Consider the following 16,823-nt stretch of genomic DNA (forward strand, 5'->3'; position numbering starts at 1 on the left):
TGTAGTTTTTTAGCAGGTTAAGTTGTTTGGTTATGATTAGATTTATGGTCCAGGCAAGTCTCCTCCTCCATTTTTCCTTGATACTTTTGTTTGTCGCTAGGGTCGTCTGCCACTTGGTCGGTGGTATTCTGTATCCGTGTTTAAAATACTGGTGGTATTACTTTCTTTTAATAAAATACGCGCTCTTCGCGGGAAAAAAAAATCTACGCACCTACGCAACCAGGCCTAGAGTTCCTTCCGCTAGAAGAAACGACGACAAGACACGACAGAGAAGTACACGACGCTATTATAATCGCATCGAGTCCCTTCTTCCCCTGCTTTCGGCTTTGCCTTCAACTGCAATCGGACAGAGAGGTAAGCCAAGTTGCCCAGCGGACGCAAAGCATACAGTGCACTTGCCGTTTCCGGCGCGCGCCTCTGAACGAACCCGAAAGCCCCTCATCGCCATTCCTCTTCCTGCCATGGCGATCCCCTTTACTACTCCTCTCCCACCCCCACGCCCACCACCGCCCCTCCCAACCGCACCACACCGGCACCACTAACAACCGGGCGGCTCCAGGCTCCAGTTCAGGAAGGGGGAGAAGAGGCGAGCCTTTCTTGGGAGGTTGTTGCCGGAGCAGCAAGGATGGGGCGCGGCAAGATCGAGATCAAGCGGATCGAGAACTCCACCAATCGCCAGGTAACCTTCTCCAAGCGCCGTAACGGGATCCTCAAGAAGGCGCGGGAGATCAGCGTGCTCTGCGACGCCGAGGTCGGCGTCGTCATCTTCTCCAGCGCCGGCAAGCTCTACGACTTCTGCTCCCCCAAGACATCGTGCGTGCCGTTACCTACTCCCTGTTTTTATCCCTCTGCCTGGCTATCCTCTCACGCCGCCTTGGTACTATGTTCTTCTAGTTTATGCTGGACGGGAGAAAGATTCTATTTTTTAGTCTGCTGCTATTCTACTTTTCTTGGATACTGTTGTAGTTTCCACTACTGCGCGGTAAATATGCAATTTTTACTTGTTTTGGGTTGTGGAAGAAACAGTGCAACTAGGTGAAAGATATTCGGGATCTTTTGCCGTGCTGCTGCTTTTCTTATCTATTTGCCGCGAACAAACCTGTGTAGGTCTAAAGTTTTATTTTTGCTTGATTGGTTTCTTGTCCGTTGAAAGTATATTTCCGTTTGTAGGTAAACCACCAGTACTTAATAAAATCTTTATGACTTGCAGTATTTTGATTCGCTTGGTTTCTGTTGAACCGACACATGTAGCAATATCCATGCCTGTATTTTTTTCAGAGTTGCTATTCATGCCTGTATCTTAAACCTCTTTTCCTTCTTAATTGAATGGCAGAGCTCCTGCCCTTTTCGTTAAAAAAAAGCAATATTCATGATCGTATATGATATTGTTTTGGTCTGACATAGACTATCAAAAATCTTGGAGAAGTACCAAACCAATTCTGGAAAGATACTATGGGATGAGAAACACAAGGTAACCTTTGATTTCCAGACAGGATGAGAATAGCCCTTTCGGAGCTAAAATATCAGATTTTTTTGCTAGCCTTATAGAATTATTAGTTAAGCATATTGACTGACCATTGGTGAGCACATGAAACGTTTCAGAGCCTTAGTGCTGAGATTGATCGTATAAAGAAAGAGAACGATACCATGCAGATTGAGCTCAGGTAAATGCTTAAACTAGAATAATTTGTATTTTCCTTTTGAGGATCCCCCTCTTAGTTTCAACTCGATGTTTAAGGAGAATGCGATCTCTTGCTAAACACTTAAGCTAGAACAAATTGTATTTTACTTTTTGGGAATTTCCATCTTCCTTTCATGTTGATACTTATGGAGAATGTGATATCCTCTTGTTATGGCACAGGCACCTGAAAGGTGAGGATCTAAACTCGCTGCAACCCAAAGAGCTGATCATGATTGAGGAGGCACTTGATAATGGGCTGACAAACCTGAATGAGAAACTTGTAATAAATCTACTTAATTAGCTGATCTCAATGTGGTTGATGCCATATTATCATCATTAGATTAAATTGTTTGTTTTGTTGATGCAGATGGAGCACTGGGAATTGCGTGTGAGAAACGTATGAGCTTAATCTGACTACGGACCCCCTGTATTATGAATTTTATTTGAACATGTGGTTGTTTTCAGTTCCTGCCCTCATCCATTATTTTATTGGTTCATTGTAGAATAAGATGCTGGAAGATGAGAACAAGCTGCTGGCCTTCAAGTTGGTAAGTTTCCTTGACTCCTTGTAGTTTTACATTTCACTTGTTCAATTTGTACTTTAAAAGGCTGAGTTCTCTCACTCTTACTTGAAAATGTAATGTTTAAATTTAACACTATCTTGGACTTTTTTCCTCAAATACGCAGGTTGCATATCATTTTACTAGAGAACTATCTTGGATTTTCTATGTTTGAATTGTGTGTGCTGCTCACAATTTTCATAGGTCAAATTAATCCACAGTTTCATAAAGAATGCGGTTATTGATTGGGGATCTATTAAGGTTGAAAGCACAAAGAATTCAAGCAACTGCAGTTATAGTGAAAATTACGCACCGTACTGTAAAACCACCTATCATCCAACTACACTATCGTTCTCCATCTACTAAACTTTGTTTGCTTCCTACTGATCAGACTGAATAAGTTAACGACAAGCTTCCTATATTGAGTTGGTGGAGTGTAAAAGATTACTCAATTTATTTTGGGTTTCAAATGCTATGCAAAATGTTCAATAGAAAACATATATGCAGCTGTGCAGTAGTAGTTAGTCAGTGAGCTAATTCTGATATAGAGACTAACCTAAGCCACTGTTTTTCTTCCTTGTTTCCAGCACCAGCAAGATATCGCGCTGAGCGGCAGCATGAGAGATCTTGAGCTGGGGTACCATCCTGACCGGGACTTTGCAGCCCAGATGCCAATCACATTTCGTGTGCAGCCCAGCCATCCCAACTTGCAGGAGAACAATTAAGCTGCTGAATCCCCCATTGCACTTGCCGTTTCATATGAAGATTTCACCCACCACCACTGGCTTGTATGTCCTCGTGCCTTGCCAACTGTATCTCTTCTTTCCGGTATGTTTGGAAGAACATATGATGTGTGTTAGTTGCATGATGTGCTGATGTCGTCGACCTGCATCACATGCTCTCAGTAACTTGGTACTGTATGATTGTGTAATCAGTTAATCACTGGATTTGTCGGATGGTAAACAGTTTCAGTGATAAAACAATGCTGTAATATTTGTGTCAATGACATCGGTCTGGCATTTCAGTATAAGATACACAATTCATGTACATCAGGTTAGGGCTATACATCACCCTGAAATCCAGTTAACCAGCACATGTAGCATAGCATGTGAAGTTGTGAATACATCTCATCTATATATGTGTGACCGCGACCTGAAACTTCAGCCGCCTTGCAACTTGCGCACGCATCCATCACCGCCGCCGCCGTCGGGGATCACCTGAGCATGTCGCCGAAATCCACGAATGGACTGCTCAGAATCGACGAGGCGCTGAAATTGCTTTCGCCTTCGTCGAACGCGATCCTCTGGCCGAACGGCTGCGGGCGGTCCGGCAGGTCGGGCACGTCGATGTCCCCCTCCAGCATCCTCAGCGCCTCCGGCATGGTCGGGCGGCACGCAACCGTGACGTGCGCGCACAGGATCCCGACAAGCACGAACCTCTCCATGGCCACCATGACGTTGCTCGACTCCTTCCGCAGCGCCTCGGCGAGCACCTCTCTCGGCCGTCCGGCCTTCACGTGCGTCCACGCCCAGTCGGTGATCAGCACGACGCCGGACGGGTCGGCCAGGTCGAGCGCGCGGCGGCCGCTTATGACCTCGAGCACCAGCACGCCGAAGCTGTACACGTCGCTCTTCTCGGTGAGCTGCCCGTAGAGCGCGTACTCCGGCGAGAGGTAGCCGTGCGTGCCGGCGACGCGCGTCGTGAGGTGCGACTGGCCCTCGCGGCTCCGCCTGGCGAGGCCGAAGTCCGCCACGCACGCGCGCATGTCAGCGTCCAGGAGGATGTTCGTCGCCTTGATGTCACGGTGGTAGATCCCCGGCTTGACGCCGTAGTGCAGGTACTCGAGCCCCCTGGCCACGTCTAGGATCACGGTCCTGCGCTGCGCCCACGAGAACGCCGGCCGCCGCCTGCCTTCGCCGTCGGCGAAGATGTACTGATCCAGCGAGCCTTTGGGCATGTAGTCGTACACGAGGAACATCTGCTTGCCCTCGTCGGGGTCGTCGTCGGCAATGCAGCACCCGCGCAGCGGCACCAGGTTCCGGTGCCGGAGGAGGCTGATGATCTCCACCTCGTTGGTGAATTCCTCGTCCCCGCCCTCCACGTCCGGATCGAGCATCTTCTTGACGGCGACCACGGTGCCGTCCGCGAGCACGCCGCGGTACACGACGCCGAACCCGCCGCGGCCGATGAGGTTACGTTCGGCGAAACCGCCGGTCGCCTTCGCCAGCTCGCAGATGTTGAACATCACGGAGCCGGTGTTTGGCCGCGGGCGCGACCGCCGCGACTCTGAGATTTGGATGCTCCTCCTCTTAATATCTTGACGCCTCTTCCTCCAGAGAAGCAGAGCTACGAGGGAGACAAGCAGGACGGTGGCAATCGGGATTGTGGCGGCTACTGCGATGTTGGTGTGGTTGGTGGAGCTGGATGTAGGCGACGACATGGCGGGAGGGCTGGAGAGAGCGAGACCGAGGGCGCAGCTTGCAGTGGCGGGGGAGTCTGGGCCGGCGGAGCTGGAGATCCCGGCCGCGTAGAGCACGGTGAGGTAGAAGCAGTTCTGGGACTTTGAGCTGTTGCCGGCGGCGGCGGTGAGGCTAGCCGACGCGCCGATGCCTGCGTTGACGCAGCGCGTGCAGAGCGACAGCGAGGTGATGTCGGCGCCGCAGGAAGCGTTAAGCCCGGCGACGGACGCGGCGCCCGCGACCTCGGCGTACTCCGCGGCGGTGGTGACCCCGGCGCAGTAGTCCGGGGTGATGGCGAACTGGGACGGCACCGGGAAGCAGCCCGGCACGAGGGACGCCGGCAGCGACAGCGGCGGCGCCGCGAGCGCGGCGGAGAAGGCGCGGAGGCAGGCCGCCGACGCCGCCGCGGACGGGAGGCGGAAGCGGCCCGTGGCGCGGACTCGCGCCGCGAGGCCCACCCCGAGCACCGAGAGCAGCGTCATGCAGCAGGCGGTCCTGTTGGCCACCGGCGGCGCGCACGGCGCGTGGTCCCACGGGAGCGTGGCCACGTAGCCCAGGTCGAGCGGGCACGCCGCTGCCGCCGTGGAGTTCGCGTCGTCGGCCTCGGCCGCCGGCGGGCGCGGCGTGAGGACGAGGAGGAGGATGGCGAGATGCCTCCACGCTGCCGTCATTCCGGTGAACGGACGGAGCCGAGGAGCAGGACCGCCCGAGCGGAAGAGAACCCGATGCAAAGCGAAAGGCAAGCCGAAGTGGGAGTGAAGCGGCGATGCAAAGGAAGGAGCACTGCCTGCCGCTGTTTTTTTAAGGAGCGCTGGTGGAGAGCAGATCGTCCGTGGGACCGACCTGTCAGTGCGGTGCGGGGCGGCATGGCATTGTGCTGGCGTTGATAGGGGAGAAGAGAAGAGAAGGCCGCCATGGAAAAACTGTGGCCATGCTTTTCTCTGCCTCCAACCTCGTAGAACAAATCTGACCCCGATCGGGATCCTGACCGCTCGTGTGCGTGGCTGAGGCAGCGGAGACACCGACTCCTCTCGATGAGCAGCGATCCGTTGACAGCTTCGCCTTCACGAGCTTGCATTGCATCCCTGGTCGTCTGGCTACGGGTTACTAGCTGCGCCAGGAAAGGGATCCTTCCGAGTCCCATGAATCCTATCTAGTGAGCTGACCGTGCCACTCTCTTCTCCGGGCTCGAGGCGAGAAACATGAGAAAGTTGGTTCCATGTGGCCAGAAAGACGGCTTCTTTTCTCGCTCTCTCTGTCTCTCACTCACTCGATCACGGGGGCTGGGCAGCTGGGTGCCTTTGTCTCAACAACTTGGCGTGATGATCTTGGATGGAGCAAAGAACCTGCCGGTTGGTGTGCATCGTTTTTGTTTAAATAACCCTGACTTCGGTGATAAGCCAGTATATATGTTCAGGTTATCATTGGTGCTGGCCGTATGTCCAGAGAAAAGGAAAAAAAAGGCGCTCCGTTGGTCGGCCGGTGTGTCTGGGGATGAAGAAGAAGAAATATGATTTTTTTAATCAGGGGAAACCGGCCTCAGCTACCACATGATGGTAGTTCATAGCCAAAAGTTCGGAACAAAGCAGTACTGAAGCCGCATCACGTCACACGCGTTATAAAAGAGCAGAAAAAAGAGAGAGAAACAGATCACTATCTCTCAATTCTGTTCCTAAACTTCCACCGAAAATTATTAAATAACTCTAAGACAGTGGTTTCCAAATGCTGGAAGCACTCCTTCAATATGAGCATCCATCACATACTCGCATGAGCATTTCTATGGATTAGTCCCACGGACACACGTAGAGTAGACACGTACGCACGACGACCACGGTAACCCTGCCACACGCGACAGCGATTCGATCAGTCCATGTCGCTGCGCCTACTGCAGTCTGCAGATAGTATGGCGTCGATCCAGCCAGGTAGACTGTCTGTACTATGATTTTTGACTCGACATGCCTAACTGTCTAGGACACTTCACCTTAAATAAGTAACAAATACTTCACAAGTTGCTTTGACGTCAACAATAAGTACTCAAGGTATGAAATATTCTCGAGTGCTCTCACATACTCAATCTCTTGACCCAACTTAAGAATTTACGATCTAATTAGCACACATCATAAAGAGAGGTTGGTTGGGGAGAGCTTACTGGTCAAAGGAAAGGTTTTAGGAGAGGCTTTAGGAAGCTCAGGATGCAGAATGAACCAGTAGGTCATAAAGGAGGGACTAAAGGGTATAAATACCTACCTTGTCAAAACTTGCCGTTATTACTGTCAGAACCAGACCGGTTTTTAAACCTAACTAGCTGTTAGCGGTCAGATCGGTTCCTCACACCGGTCAGACTGGTGTGAGCCTGAGCAGAAACTCCACCAAGACAAAGAGCTTTACTTGGTGGATCAACCCAAAACTTGGTCGGCCAGGTTGCTCACAGTCAGTAACCAGAGGTTTCTCTCAAAGATTCTCACTTGGGTAAATCTATGAGCACTTTAGGTGTTGTCAATTAACCAATATTGCATCTTTCTTGATAGTACGACATATCTATATATTCAAGATCAAATAGAGAGAACCAAACAAAGAGTGATCTTATTTTGTAGGGATATTCCTCCGGTGGATCAACAGGAGTGATCGATAGCGGATGCACAAATCATATGACTGGAGATGGAAATATGTTCAAAACATTGAAAGAATCAAATGGAGATCATTTATAACCTTTGCCGGAAAAGATAAAGGGAAAGTGCTAGGCACCGGTAACATCAATCTAAACTCAAATTTGTCACCTCTAATCAAATCTTCATGGGACTTTGGCTTTCTTGCCCTTATTTTGAGTGCCAATTGTGATTTTGCCTCTAAGCATAGAGCCAAACTGGAGCTTCGTTTTCAAAAAGCGAGGGCAAAATCACACAAAGCAAAAGGAGGAGTAAAGCACTCAAAATAGGGGCAAGAACGCCAAAGCCCCAATCTTCATTTTTCATTGTTTTTTGTTTTCAGTGCATTTTCAAAAATATGATACAATCCAACACAATTAGATATTTACGTATATACTAATTTTAATAAAATTAAAGGATGCACGAGCACCGAGGCATAACTTCGTGATTGATGTTTTGGCATTTGATGAAATGCATATTGGAAAATACTTCCTCAACGTGCTAAGAAATATCCTAACGGCAACATAGGAAAAACCATGTGGATTTAGATATGGTGATGTACATTGGTTTGTTTAATTTAAAAACTATTATGTAGATGATTGCGTGTGGATATCAATAGACCTTAAAATATTATGTGTTTCTAATGCTCCATTATTATTGTAAAATTATTTTTTATCAACCGTAGTAACGCACGACTACGGACCTAGTATATTTTGAAAGTTCATAAGGATGGCAGTTGTTGGAATGGGGACTGGGGTATTCTGGATATTCGTGTTCATGGAGATGGTGTAACATTTCTCATTGACAAGATGCCAATAAATGCAACTAAAGATGGAGTTGTTGCGGATCTCCAAAAATTTATCAAGCTCTTGGACCCATACTACAAGCTTGAAGGCATCAAGGGTCCAGCTTATTTTGATGAGTTCCACGGTGATGTTATGTCTCTCCCTGATCCTGGTTCTGAAAGATTTGAAACTTTCCAGAAGTTTCTGGGGGACCATATGGCCTTTATGCCACCACTAGCTAGGTCAGATTTGCTAGAAAGTTTCTTCAAGTTGTGTGATGGCATCCGTACAAGAAATGCAGAACTGAATTATGGACCCCTTCATTGGCTTATTTGCCATACGCGGACAGATATACGTTCATCCATGCTATATGGAGACGTTTTCCGTTTTGGCGTAGATAAACTTGCTATTGGATACCAAAATAATTATTGGGATCTTCTCAGATTTATAAAGAATTCTATTGGCCATGCCTTGAACCACATGAAGGTATCTGTTCTGTTCTCCTAATTCAAACATGAATATATAATTTCTACTTAACTCAATATTATTTTTGTATATGAAGATTGCTGTGGTTCAATCAGTCGAAGACCCTGTTATACTTGACCTGATGTTAGCACATGATCTTGGCAAATTTATTACAAAGCTGGTCCTGGAAGTGTTATATATCTTTGGAAAAACAAAACGGTATGTCTATTAATATCTGTCTGTCTTTCTCTATATATTCTATTACAATTTGGAATATGTTCTAATACAAATTTTTTTCTTTTTTTAGCTTTAAGAGTACCTGGATTGCATACAAAACGTCCGAGTAAGTTCTGTATTTGAAGTTTATTTTGTTGGGGTTAGAAAAGGGATTTAACCTTTTGCTACTCTTAAAATGGCACACTCCTGAGAAAAAAAATTGCAATCCCTGAAGTTGGTGGCATTCAGGGATGTGTTGTTTTGTTTTGTGGGAAAAAACTTAAATTCTTATTTCTGTTTGGAATATACTTCATGCAGTCTGAATTTATTTTATGGTTATGGATGCAGTGATGAGACAGAGGAAAATGACGAAGATGAGAATGAGGAAAATGAAGGAATCTGAGGGATGTGCAGGTAACTGATTTAATAAACATTATTGCAGGTCATTGTTTCCTTGTAAACTGAAGGGCTCATCATGATGCATATTGAACTTAACACGCTCCCTGTTTTATGAAAACATTCTTTTTTGTTGCAGTTGCTGCCTTGCAATGGTACTTGTACCTCCTGAGATGACCCCCTCCCCCGTCGTACTTTGGTCCTGTACGCTGAGCCTGACTTGCTGTCGAGCTTTTGAGATGGAACTAAATGAGAATTGTGCCTATGACTTGCTGCGTGACTTCAAATGTGGTTGAACACGCAAAGAGGCGTTTTTCTTCATTTTGTCTCAAGCGATTGTTCGCTTTTTGTTCCCCGCTCAATGAGCATCCTCATCGTCATAGATATGCTAACCTGTTCAGCCTTGGCTGTTTGATCTCGTTCCTGTCCACTCGGCGGTTTGTAATTTGGAGTTTTGGACAAGCTCCTAAATACTCTACAATTTGATCTCATCGTGTCTTCCAGTCCATGGTGGTATATTTCCAATTTAGACCACTTCTATAACTATTTCTACAAATAGATCCTCAGCAAAACTTTTTGTAACACTAGACCTTTCAAAGCTTACGTTACTCTCTCCATCCGTTGTGTACTCCATCTCCTAACCGAGGAGCAGAAGTCGCATCGACCGCGACAAGAACGTGGATATTAGTAAACTGGCGTTACCGTCCCCGATCGGTAATTTTTTTTACCGTTGATTCTTGTTGCGTCGAGATGTGTGCGGAGTGCAGGGAAATCGTTTTATATTCCGTTTTATATTGGACTTATAAAACCAGTTATTCTACTCTGTAAACCATCCAAGGACCCTCCAGTTCAATAACCCTATGTTATGTTTTTCAGATCAACCCACCCAACAAGTTAAGTTGAAGCTTGCTAGACGCCTCTCTCTTTTCATTTGCGGCCACTCTCACACTTGTCATTGAGAAGACTTGCCGGCATCCTATCATCTCATTGCTGGATCGGTTGATCTTCGTTCCTGATTTTTAAATTATTTAAAGAATTTTACTCACCAAGTCATAGTCGCTACATACGCAGAACCACTTGTAAAAACTACAGGGCAAATGAGGTTACTTAGACATACGTTTTTTTTTGAACGGTACTTAGACATACGGTTTTGGATAGTTCAATGGTTTTTTTAAGAAAAGTGATAGAAGGTAGAATACCTTGTTTTATAGGTGAAAGGCCAATGAGTAAGTAGTCAACCTTCAATAGGTGCTACTAGTTTTAGACTTCCAATCATGTCTGCATATTTTCCTTCACGTGTGCAGGACTACTAAACACATCATCAGTGTTCAGTGAGCATCTCCATAATCACAAAAGGCCCGGAAAAAAAGAATGCCCCCTCCATCACAAAGGCATATGCGTACGTTCTTCGCCGCTGCTTTTTTCCTTCCCTCAGTGTCTCTCTTTATTAGTTTCTTCTTCTTTGGTCCAGGACCGGTCAAACGGAATTATATATGTCTATAAGATACCATAAGAATCGAATTCGTCATCAGTAGCTAACGGATTCCATAACCGAGTTCAAGTGGAAGAGTCATCTAATGCGCTAGGCGTTAGCACTTCATTATCAACGCCATGCCTGAATTGAAGGTCCATACTCCTGCAGGTTCTGTTCTGATTCTCCAGAGCCACAAAACGGGAGCAGACCGAACCTATTCGATGCACGCGCACGGAGGCAAAAGGATGGACGAGAGCTCGGAACGCCGTCGCCGTGGGCTCCTGTGACCGCCAACAGCGGCCCCCTGCCGTTCATCCTGCATCTGCCTGCTGCATGGTGCACGGAGCCTTCAGCAGGCAGCAGCTATAAATAAAACCCAGCTGATGAAGCTAATGACACACCACGATCGACATCAACTCCAGCTATCGCTATACATCAGTTGTCGTCATCGACCTCCGTCGATCTGCTTGCAAGAAGAGGAGCCAGAGGAGCACCAGCAAACTCTTCCGGAGAGAAAAAGGTAACCAAAGGATCGATACGAGCCAGGCATGGCAAGTGGTTTTCAGAACACTGTTGCGATCTTATCGCATCTCTTTGCTGTGCTGGGGATTCCGGATGCAACAGCGCCAGCCTCACACCGTTTAGGTCGATCACCTCTGACTTTGCGCATGACATTTCACGATGATCCTTGATCCGATCCATGACTACTGTTCCGTAGCATGCGTATGTTGCGAGGATGGCATCAAAAGGGGCCGGGCACGCAGTGTGCAATTTTAGGTACACGCTGTTTCCCGTTGACGACGCGCGTCGTCGTCGTCCAGCTCTCGTGCCCAATTCAAGCGTTCGACGGCAACCTCGACGTCCCCCGGCCCGCCTCCGTACAGGGAGCAGCACCTTTCTCCGTGTCCCTGACTCCCCACCTGCTGCAGCCTTCAGGCAGTAGCTCCTCAACGGCGACTGGTCGGGGGCACCAACCAACTCGGCCTCCTCCTGCTGCTGGCTGGGCGCCTATAAATCGCGCCACCCACACCCCCGTACCTGCCCACCCCGCAGCTGCTGCCACCTCGTGCTCGATCGATCGCACAACATTTACCCGCCGCGACGCAGCAGGAGCTAGTGATCGCTGGATCGGTCGGACTTTGGCACTAGCACCGTCACGTGCATCTGTCCGGGTGAAGCGCCTCGTCTTACCTGGGTGCTCTCTGGCCTCCTTGGGCATCGTTCCAGAGAGATCGTCGGGCCGGAGATGGCGGCGGGGAACGTCGTGGCCACGTACTACTACCCGACGGCGGCGCCGGGGGGCATGGAGGTGTGCGGCGCGGAGCTCGGCCGCGGCGCGGGCGACAAGTGTTTCGACGACGACGGCCGCCCCAAGCGCTCCGGTGAGTTTCGCTAGCTCCGATGATGGGAGGACTGCTGCCGTGCCGTGTGGTGTCACGATGCAGTGGCTAATCTGGGCCTGGCTGGTTCCAGGGACGATGTGGACGGCGAGCGCGCACATCATCACGGCGGTGATCGGCTCCGGGGTGCTGTCGCTGGGGTGGGCCATCGCGCAGCTCGGCTGGGTGGCCGGCCCCGCCGTCATGCTGCTCTTCTCGCTCGTCACCTACTACACCTCCGCGCTGCTCGCCGACTGCTACCGCTCCGGCGACCCCACCACCGGCAAGCGCAACTACACCTACATGGACGCCGTCAACGCCAACCTCAGTGCGTGTGCTCTGCCTTTCGAGTTCGAAATCATCAGCTGATGGAGCTTACTTGTGTCCATCTCTGAACTGGAATTTCGTCGAGCAGGTGGCGTCAAGGTCAAGATCTGCGGGTTCCTGCAGTACGCCAATATCGTCGGAGTGGCCATAGGCTACACCATCGCCGCCTCCATCAGCATGCTGTGAGTGTCCCACAGAGCCTCGATCCATCTCTTCTCTGCTGATGATCCGGACATGACAATGAATGGCGTCTGACGATGGTGTCGTGTTCGTGCGCTGCAATGCAGCGCCATCAGGAGGGCCAACTGCTTCCACCAGAAGGGGCACGGCAACCCCTGCGCCATCTCCAGCATGCCCTACATGATCATCTTCGGCGTGGCCGAGATCTTCTTCTCGCAGATACCGGACTTCGACCAGATCTCCTGGCTCTCCATCCTCGCCGCCGTCATGTCCTTCACCTACTCCACCATCGGGCTCGGGCTCGGCATCGTCCAAGTCATCGGTAAGCACACTCCCCACACGTCGCGGCACCAGCGGCAGCAATGCCCGCAGTGACTAAGACCAACCATGGAGTCTCATGAACGCACGCACGCATGCAGCGAACAAAGGTGTGCAGGGCAGCCTGACGGGCATCAGCATCGGCGTGGTGACCCCGATGGACAAGGTGTGGCGCAGCCTGCAGGCGTTCGGTGACATCGCCTTCGCCTACTCCTACTCGCTCATCCTCATCGAGATCCAGGACACCATCCGGGCGCCTCCGCCGTCGGAGTCCACGGTGATGAAGCGCGCCACGGTGGTCAGCGTCGCGGTGACCACGCTCTTCTACATACTCTGCGGCTGCATGGGGTACGCGGCCTTCGGCGACGGCGCGCCGGGGAACCTCCTCACGGGCTTCGGCTTCTACGAGCCCTTCTGGCTCCTCGACGTCGCCAACGCCGCCATCGTCGTCCACCTCGTCGGCGCCTACCAGGTCTACTGCCAGCCGCTGTTCGCCTTCGTCGAGAAGTGGGCCGCGCGGCGGTGGCCCGGCTCGGCGTTCGTCACCGGGGAGGTCGAGGTCCCGCTCCTCCCGGGAAGGCGGAGGTACAAGGTGAACCCGTTCCGGGCGACGTGGCGGACGGCGTTCGTGGTGGCGACGACGGTGGTGTCCATGCTGCTGCCCTTCTTCAACGACGTGGTGGGGTTCCTGGGCGCGCTGGGGTTCTGGCCGCTCACCGTCTACTTCCCCGTGGAGATGTACGTGGTGCAGAAGAAGGTGCCGCGGTGGAGCACGCGGTGGGTGTGCCTGCAGATGCTCAGCCTCGGCTGCCTCGTCATCTCCGTCGCCGCCGCCGCCGGGTCCATCGCCGGCATCGCGTCGGATCTCAAGGTCTACCGCCCTTTCAAGTCCTACTGATCAGATTCATGGGAGATGCTGAGATGCATGTGGTAGACGTATAGTATAGCGGTACTGTCCCATCAAATTCTCACACTACAAAACTCGCTCGTACGGGATCAAAACAGGAAAAGGGGAATCGTTGAACAGCAGTGACACGCTCGAGAAAGTTTCAAGTGTGTCCCGCTGTTCTTATGCTGTAAGCTTATGATACATTCTTAGCAATCTTTATTGAAGGGATAAATGGAACCAAATAGCTAACATCGAAGTGTCTATCTGAGCGAGGTGTACCATGTGCCATACTGGTGAAGTAACGCAGCAACAACCTGAGCTAACATTGTCGCGAATTTTCATGCTCTTGTCCGGAGCGGTCGAGGAGCAGTGGAATCCTGGTTCCTGAAAGATGCAGCAAACCATGAAGATTCTTGGCGCTGTACGAGTGAAGAGAGAAACGGAAGACTCCCTGCGGCGGCGCCCTGCGAGAAGGATCTTGGTTGCTCTGGCCTTCACGACACGTAACGCTGAGAGATCCCACCACTTTTGCGACTGGGATCTCTGCTTTTCTGGTGAGACCCCGACGTTGCGCGGAGCCCACAGCACGCTCCTCGGTTTCGCGCTCCAAGCTCGGCTTTGCCTCGTCGGCTCTGCTCGACGACGGCCCACGGCCCACGGAATGGTACCGGCCAAAAATGGCTTGTCCCGGAAAAGGACGGAACGGGCAGGCTCGGCTGACCGACCAACGGACGTGCACGACCCGAGACTTATCCGTTACCCCCCTTAACCATCTATCTCTTCCCGCCAAGGCGCAAACAAACGACTCCCACCCACACACAGCCACACCGTGGGCGCACCAGCCAGCATGTGGTCGGCAGCAGCGGTGCGCGCGGTGTCCCCGCTCCCGGCGCCGTCGCTCCCGTGCGGCGGCCGGCGCGGCGGCGGGGCGGCGCGCGGGGGCGGCCGGGCGGCGACGGTGTCGGTGCGGAGCACGCTGTGGGACTTCGTGGGCGGGGACCTGGTGAAGCCGGACATCGGGCAGTGGCTGGACGATGTGGAGAAGCACAAGGCGCTGGCCGTCTACCCGCCGCACGAGGGCGGCTACGAGGGCCGCTACCTCAACCACCTCCGCTACCAGGGCTACTACTTCCTCGACCTCTCCGCGCGCGGCCTCGGCGACCCGGAGACCACGCTCACCAAGATCCACCCCGTCTGCCCGGTACGTCGTCGTCCCTGTCGCCGGCTCGCCGCCGTTTCTAGGAGAAATTCTACGCCGTGGTCATTTGAACTGACTCGGGGTGCGTGGCGCGTGCAGCCGAGCCTCGGGAGGCAGCCGGTGGCGAGGTGGTACTTCCCGCCGGAGGTGGACTACAGGCTCAGCCTGCTGCACCCGGACGCCAAAGGCCTCGTCGTCTGGATCATGGAAGCCAAGGTGACGCGGTGGTCACGGTGGCTGGGTGCTCCGTTCTGCTACTATACAGGATCTGATTTTGGCAGGTGTGTCATCTTCATCTGTTCCATTTGGTTTGCAGGTTCTGTCCAAGGCTGAGCTGCAGTTCCTGGCCATGCTCCCGGACCTCCGGCCAAAGGTCAGGGTCATTGCGGAATGCGGCAACTGGTATGCACCACTTCTCTATCCCCATCTCAATTGTCACGGGAGCATCTGTGACCAGGGGGAACGTGGAGGCATTTCTGATTAACCCTCGGGCCTGTTGACGCAGGAGAAAATTTGTGTGGAAGCCACTGAAGCAGATCGCGGGCCTCGAGCCTAACCCGGACGCGTAACAATGATCAAGATGACAGTTTCAAGGCAAAATTACAGCTACACTCAAATTGCTTCCCGGCTTACACGGGTTTGTACTGAAGGAGAGGCAATGAAGGATGTACATACATTTCGGCACAAGTTTCATAAAAGAACCATGTAAATTCTTCCGTACAATTAAATCAAACGAATCATGATTGCAGTGCGTTTCAAACTTCAACCAATGCAAATTGCAGAGGGATCGACTTTTTTTTTTCCGAGTTCATGTGCAGAGAGCGCACGTATTGTCCAATGCGATCCGATCAAATTTCGAGGCTTTTCAGCGGCGCAGGTACACGAGGTCGGTGCGGAGCAGGAACGGGTACCCGATGCCCCTCCTCCTGGACGGGAACAGCACGAAGAGGAGGCTCACCGCGAAGCCGATCACGAGCGGCACGGTGTTGACGACCTTCCGGGGCGCGCCGGGGTAGTAGCACTGGACGATGTCGTGGTGCGAGGCGGCGAACGTCACGAACGCGACCAGCGCCAGCGACGTGTGGAACAGGTCCGACCACCGCAGCCTGTACCGCGCCGGCTCCCTCGGCCCTTTCCTCCGGTGGCCGCCGCCGCCGCAGAACGTGCGGATGCCCGAGGGCGTGGCGACGCCGTACCGGAGGCGGCCCGAGGGCGACCGGAAGCTGTCGGTGAGCGTGAAGAAGACGCAGGAGGCGGCGCAGAGGACTACGAAGGCCCCGGTCAGGATGCGGTTCGGCCGGGTGCACTTGCCGTCGTCGGTGAGGAGCGGGGCGAAGATGGCGAAGGCGAGGATGGTGGCGGTCGGGAGGAGGACGTTGAGGCGCGCCGTGCCGCCGAGGACGAGGTTGAGGAGCACGATGAAGCTCGAGTTGTCGTCCTCGTCATCGTCGTCCTCGTCCTCGCGTGGTGGATCAGCAGTGTCCTTGCTAGCTTGCTCAATGAGGACCTTGCATTCTTCCTTCTCCGCCATTGATGCTACGCCTATGCGGAAGAGTGTGCGAGACAGGCTGGGATGAGACGAGATCAGAGAAGCCCAATTAAAGAGCGCGTTAAACCGAGCGACAGCTGAAAAGAATCAACCTTTCGGTATTCATGACCAGTTCACGTTGGCCATCGAAGAAAGAATTGCTTCAGCAAGTATATCAACGCAATCTGAGGCTCTTTGCCTTACCCTCGCACGGAAGCAACGAACATAGGTGAAATCAATAAAAAAAATGTGCTGATCAACAACCAGAACGCCAGAAGTGGATGGGAGGTAAAGTTTCTTCAAGAAAATTAGCAACATGCCTT

General features: G+C 51.8%; 5 protein-coding genes across 5 annotated transcripts; 3 read left to right on the plus strand and 2 right to left on the minus strand.

Moving 5' to 3' along the window:
- The first annotated feature begins 316 nt into the window (after positions 1–316).
- On the plus strand, positions 317–3,271 carry LOC112893710 (MADS-box transcription factor 2). Its single transcript, XM_025961172.1, has 7 exons — positions 317–813; positions 1,405–1,471; positions 1,603–1,664; positions 1,862–1,961; positions 2,049–2,078; positions 2,185–2,229; positions 2,829–3,271. The coding sequence occupies exons 1-7, from the start codon at positions 626–628 to the stop codon at positions 2,964–2,966; spliced, it is 630 nt and encodes a 209-aa protein (XP_025816957.1). The 5' UTR covers positions 317–625; the 3' UTR covers positions 2,967–3,271.
- A 102-nt stretch (positions 3,272–3,373) lies between these two features.
- On the minus strand, positions 3,374–5,673 carry LOC112893709 (probable receptor-like protein kinase At1g11050). Its single transcript, XM_025961171.1, has one exon. It carries the CDS (start codon positions 5,369–5,371, stop codon positions 3,455–3,457), a length of 1,917 nt encoding a protein of 638 aa, XP_025816956.1. The 5' UTR covers positions 5,372–5,673; the 3' UTR covers positions 3,374–3,454.
- Positions 5,674–11,098: 5,425 nt separating this feature from the next.
- On the plus strand, positions 11,099–14,003 carry LOC112894160 (amino acid permease 3-like). The gene is made up of 6 exons (XM_025961781.1): positions 11,099–11,201; positions 11,909–12,063; positions 12,155–12,388; positions 12,476–12,569; positions 12,675–12,889; positions 12,987–14,003. The coding sequence occupies exons 2-6, from the start codon at positions 11,928–11,930 to the stop codon at positions 13,781–13,783; spliced, it is 1,476 nt and encodes a 491-aa protein (XP_025817566.1). The 5' UTR covers positions 11,099–11,201; positions 11,909–11,927; the 3' UTR covers positions 13,784–14,003.
- A 557-nt stretch (positions 14,004–14,560) lies between these two features.
- LOC112893068 (NAD(P)H-quinone oxidoreductase subunit N, chloroplastic) lies at positions 14,561–15,738 on the plus strand. Its single transcript, XM_025960225.1, has 4 exons — positions 14,561–14,975; positions 15,072–15,188; positions 15,289–15,374; positions 15,478–15,738. Exons 1-4 carry the CDS (start codon positions 14,622–14,624, stop codon positions 15,539–15,541), a joined length of 621 nt encoding a protein of 206 aa, XP_025816010.1. The 5' UTR covers positions 14,561–14,621; the 3' UTR covers positions 15,542–15,738.
- An 82-nt stretch (positions 15,739–15,820) lies between these two features.
- On the minus strand, positions 15,821–16,726 carry LOC112893067 (protein DMP7-like). Its single transcript, XM_025960224.1, has 2 exons — positions 16,614–16,726; positions 15,821–16,514 (listed from the first exon to the last, which is right to left on the minus strand). Exon 2 carries the CDS (start codon positions 16,501–16,503, stop codon positions 15,838–15,840), a length of 666 nt encoding a protein of 221 aa, XP_025816009.1. The 5' UTR covers positions 16,504–16,514; positions 16,614–16,726; the 3' UTR covers positions 15,821–15,837.
- Between the last annotated feature and the right edge of the window lie 97 nt (positions 16,727–16,823).

Source organism: Panicum hallii, chromosome 5 (genome assembly GCF_002211085.1).
Source record: "Panicum hallii strain FIL2 chromosome 5, PHallii_v3.1, whole genome shotgun sequence".
Taxonomy (NCBI): Eukaryota; Viridiplantae; Streptophyta; class Magnoliopsida; order Poales; family Poaceae; genus Panicum; species Panicum hallii.

Excerpts from the sequence above, each read along its gene's own strand:
- LOC112893068 (XM_025960225.1), top strand. The coding sequence starts at position 14,622 with ATGTGGTCGGCAGCAGCGGTGCGCGCGGTGTCCCCGCTCCCGGCGCCG. Across the intron at positions 14,976-15,071 it reads AGATCCACCCCGTCTGCCCG|CCGAGCCTCGGGAGGCAGCC; the intron begins GTACGTCGTCGT and ends TGGCGCGTGCAG. Across the intron at positions 15,189-15,288 it reads TCTGGATCATGGAAGCCAAG|GTTCTGTCCAAGGCTGAGCT; the intron begins GTGACGCGGTGG and ends TTTGGTTTGCAG.
- LOC112894160 (XM_025961781.1), top strand. The coding sequence starts at position 11,928 with ATGGCGGCGGGGAACGTCGTGGCCACGTACTACTACCCGACGGCGGCG. Across the intron at positions 12,064-12,154 it reads CGGCCGCCCCAAGCGCTCCG|GGACGATGTGGACGGCGAGC; the intron begins GTGAGTTTCGCT and ends GGCTGGTTCCAG. Across the intron at positions 12,570-12,674 it reads GCCGCCTCCATCAGCATGCT|CGCCATCAGGAGGGCCAACT; the intron begins GTGAGTGTCCCA and ends GCTGCAATGCAG.
- LOC112893710 (XM_025961172.1), top strand. The coding sequence starts at position 626 with ATGGGGCGCGGCAAGATCGAGATCAAGCGGATCGAGAACTCCACCAAT. Across the intron at positions 814-1,404 it reads TTCTGCTCCCCCAAGACATC|ACTATCAAAAATCTTGGAGA; the intron begins GTGCGTGCCGTT and ends GGTCTGACATAG. Across the intron at positions 1,962-2,048 it reads CAAACCTGAATGAGAAACTT|ATGGAGCACTGGGAATTGCG; the intron begins GTAATAAATCTA and ends TTGTTGATGCAG.
- LOC112893067 (XM_025960224.1), bottom strand. The coding sequence starts at position 16,503 with ATGGCGGAGAAGGAAGAATGCAAGGTCCTCATTGAGCAAGCTAGCAAG.
- LOC112893709 (XM_025961171.1), bottom strand. The coding sequence starts at position 5,371 with ATGACGGCAGCGTGGAGGCATCTCGCCATCCTCCTCCTCGTCCTCACG.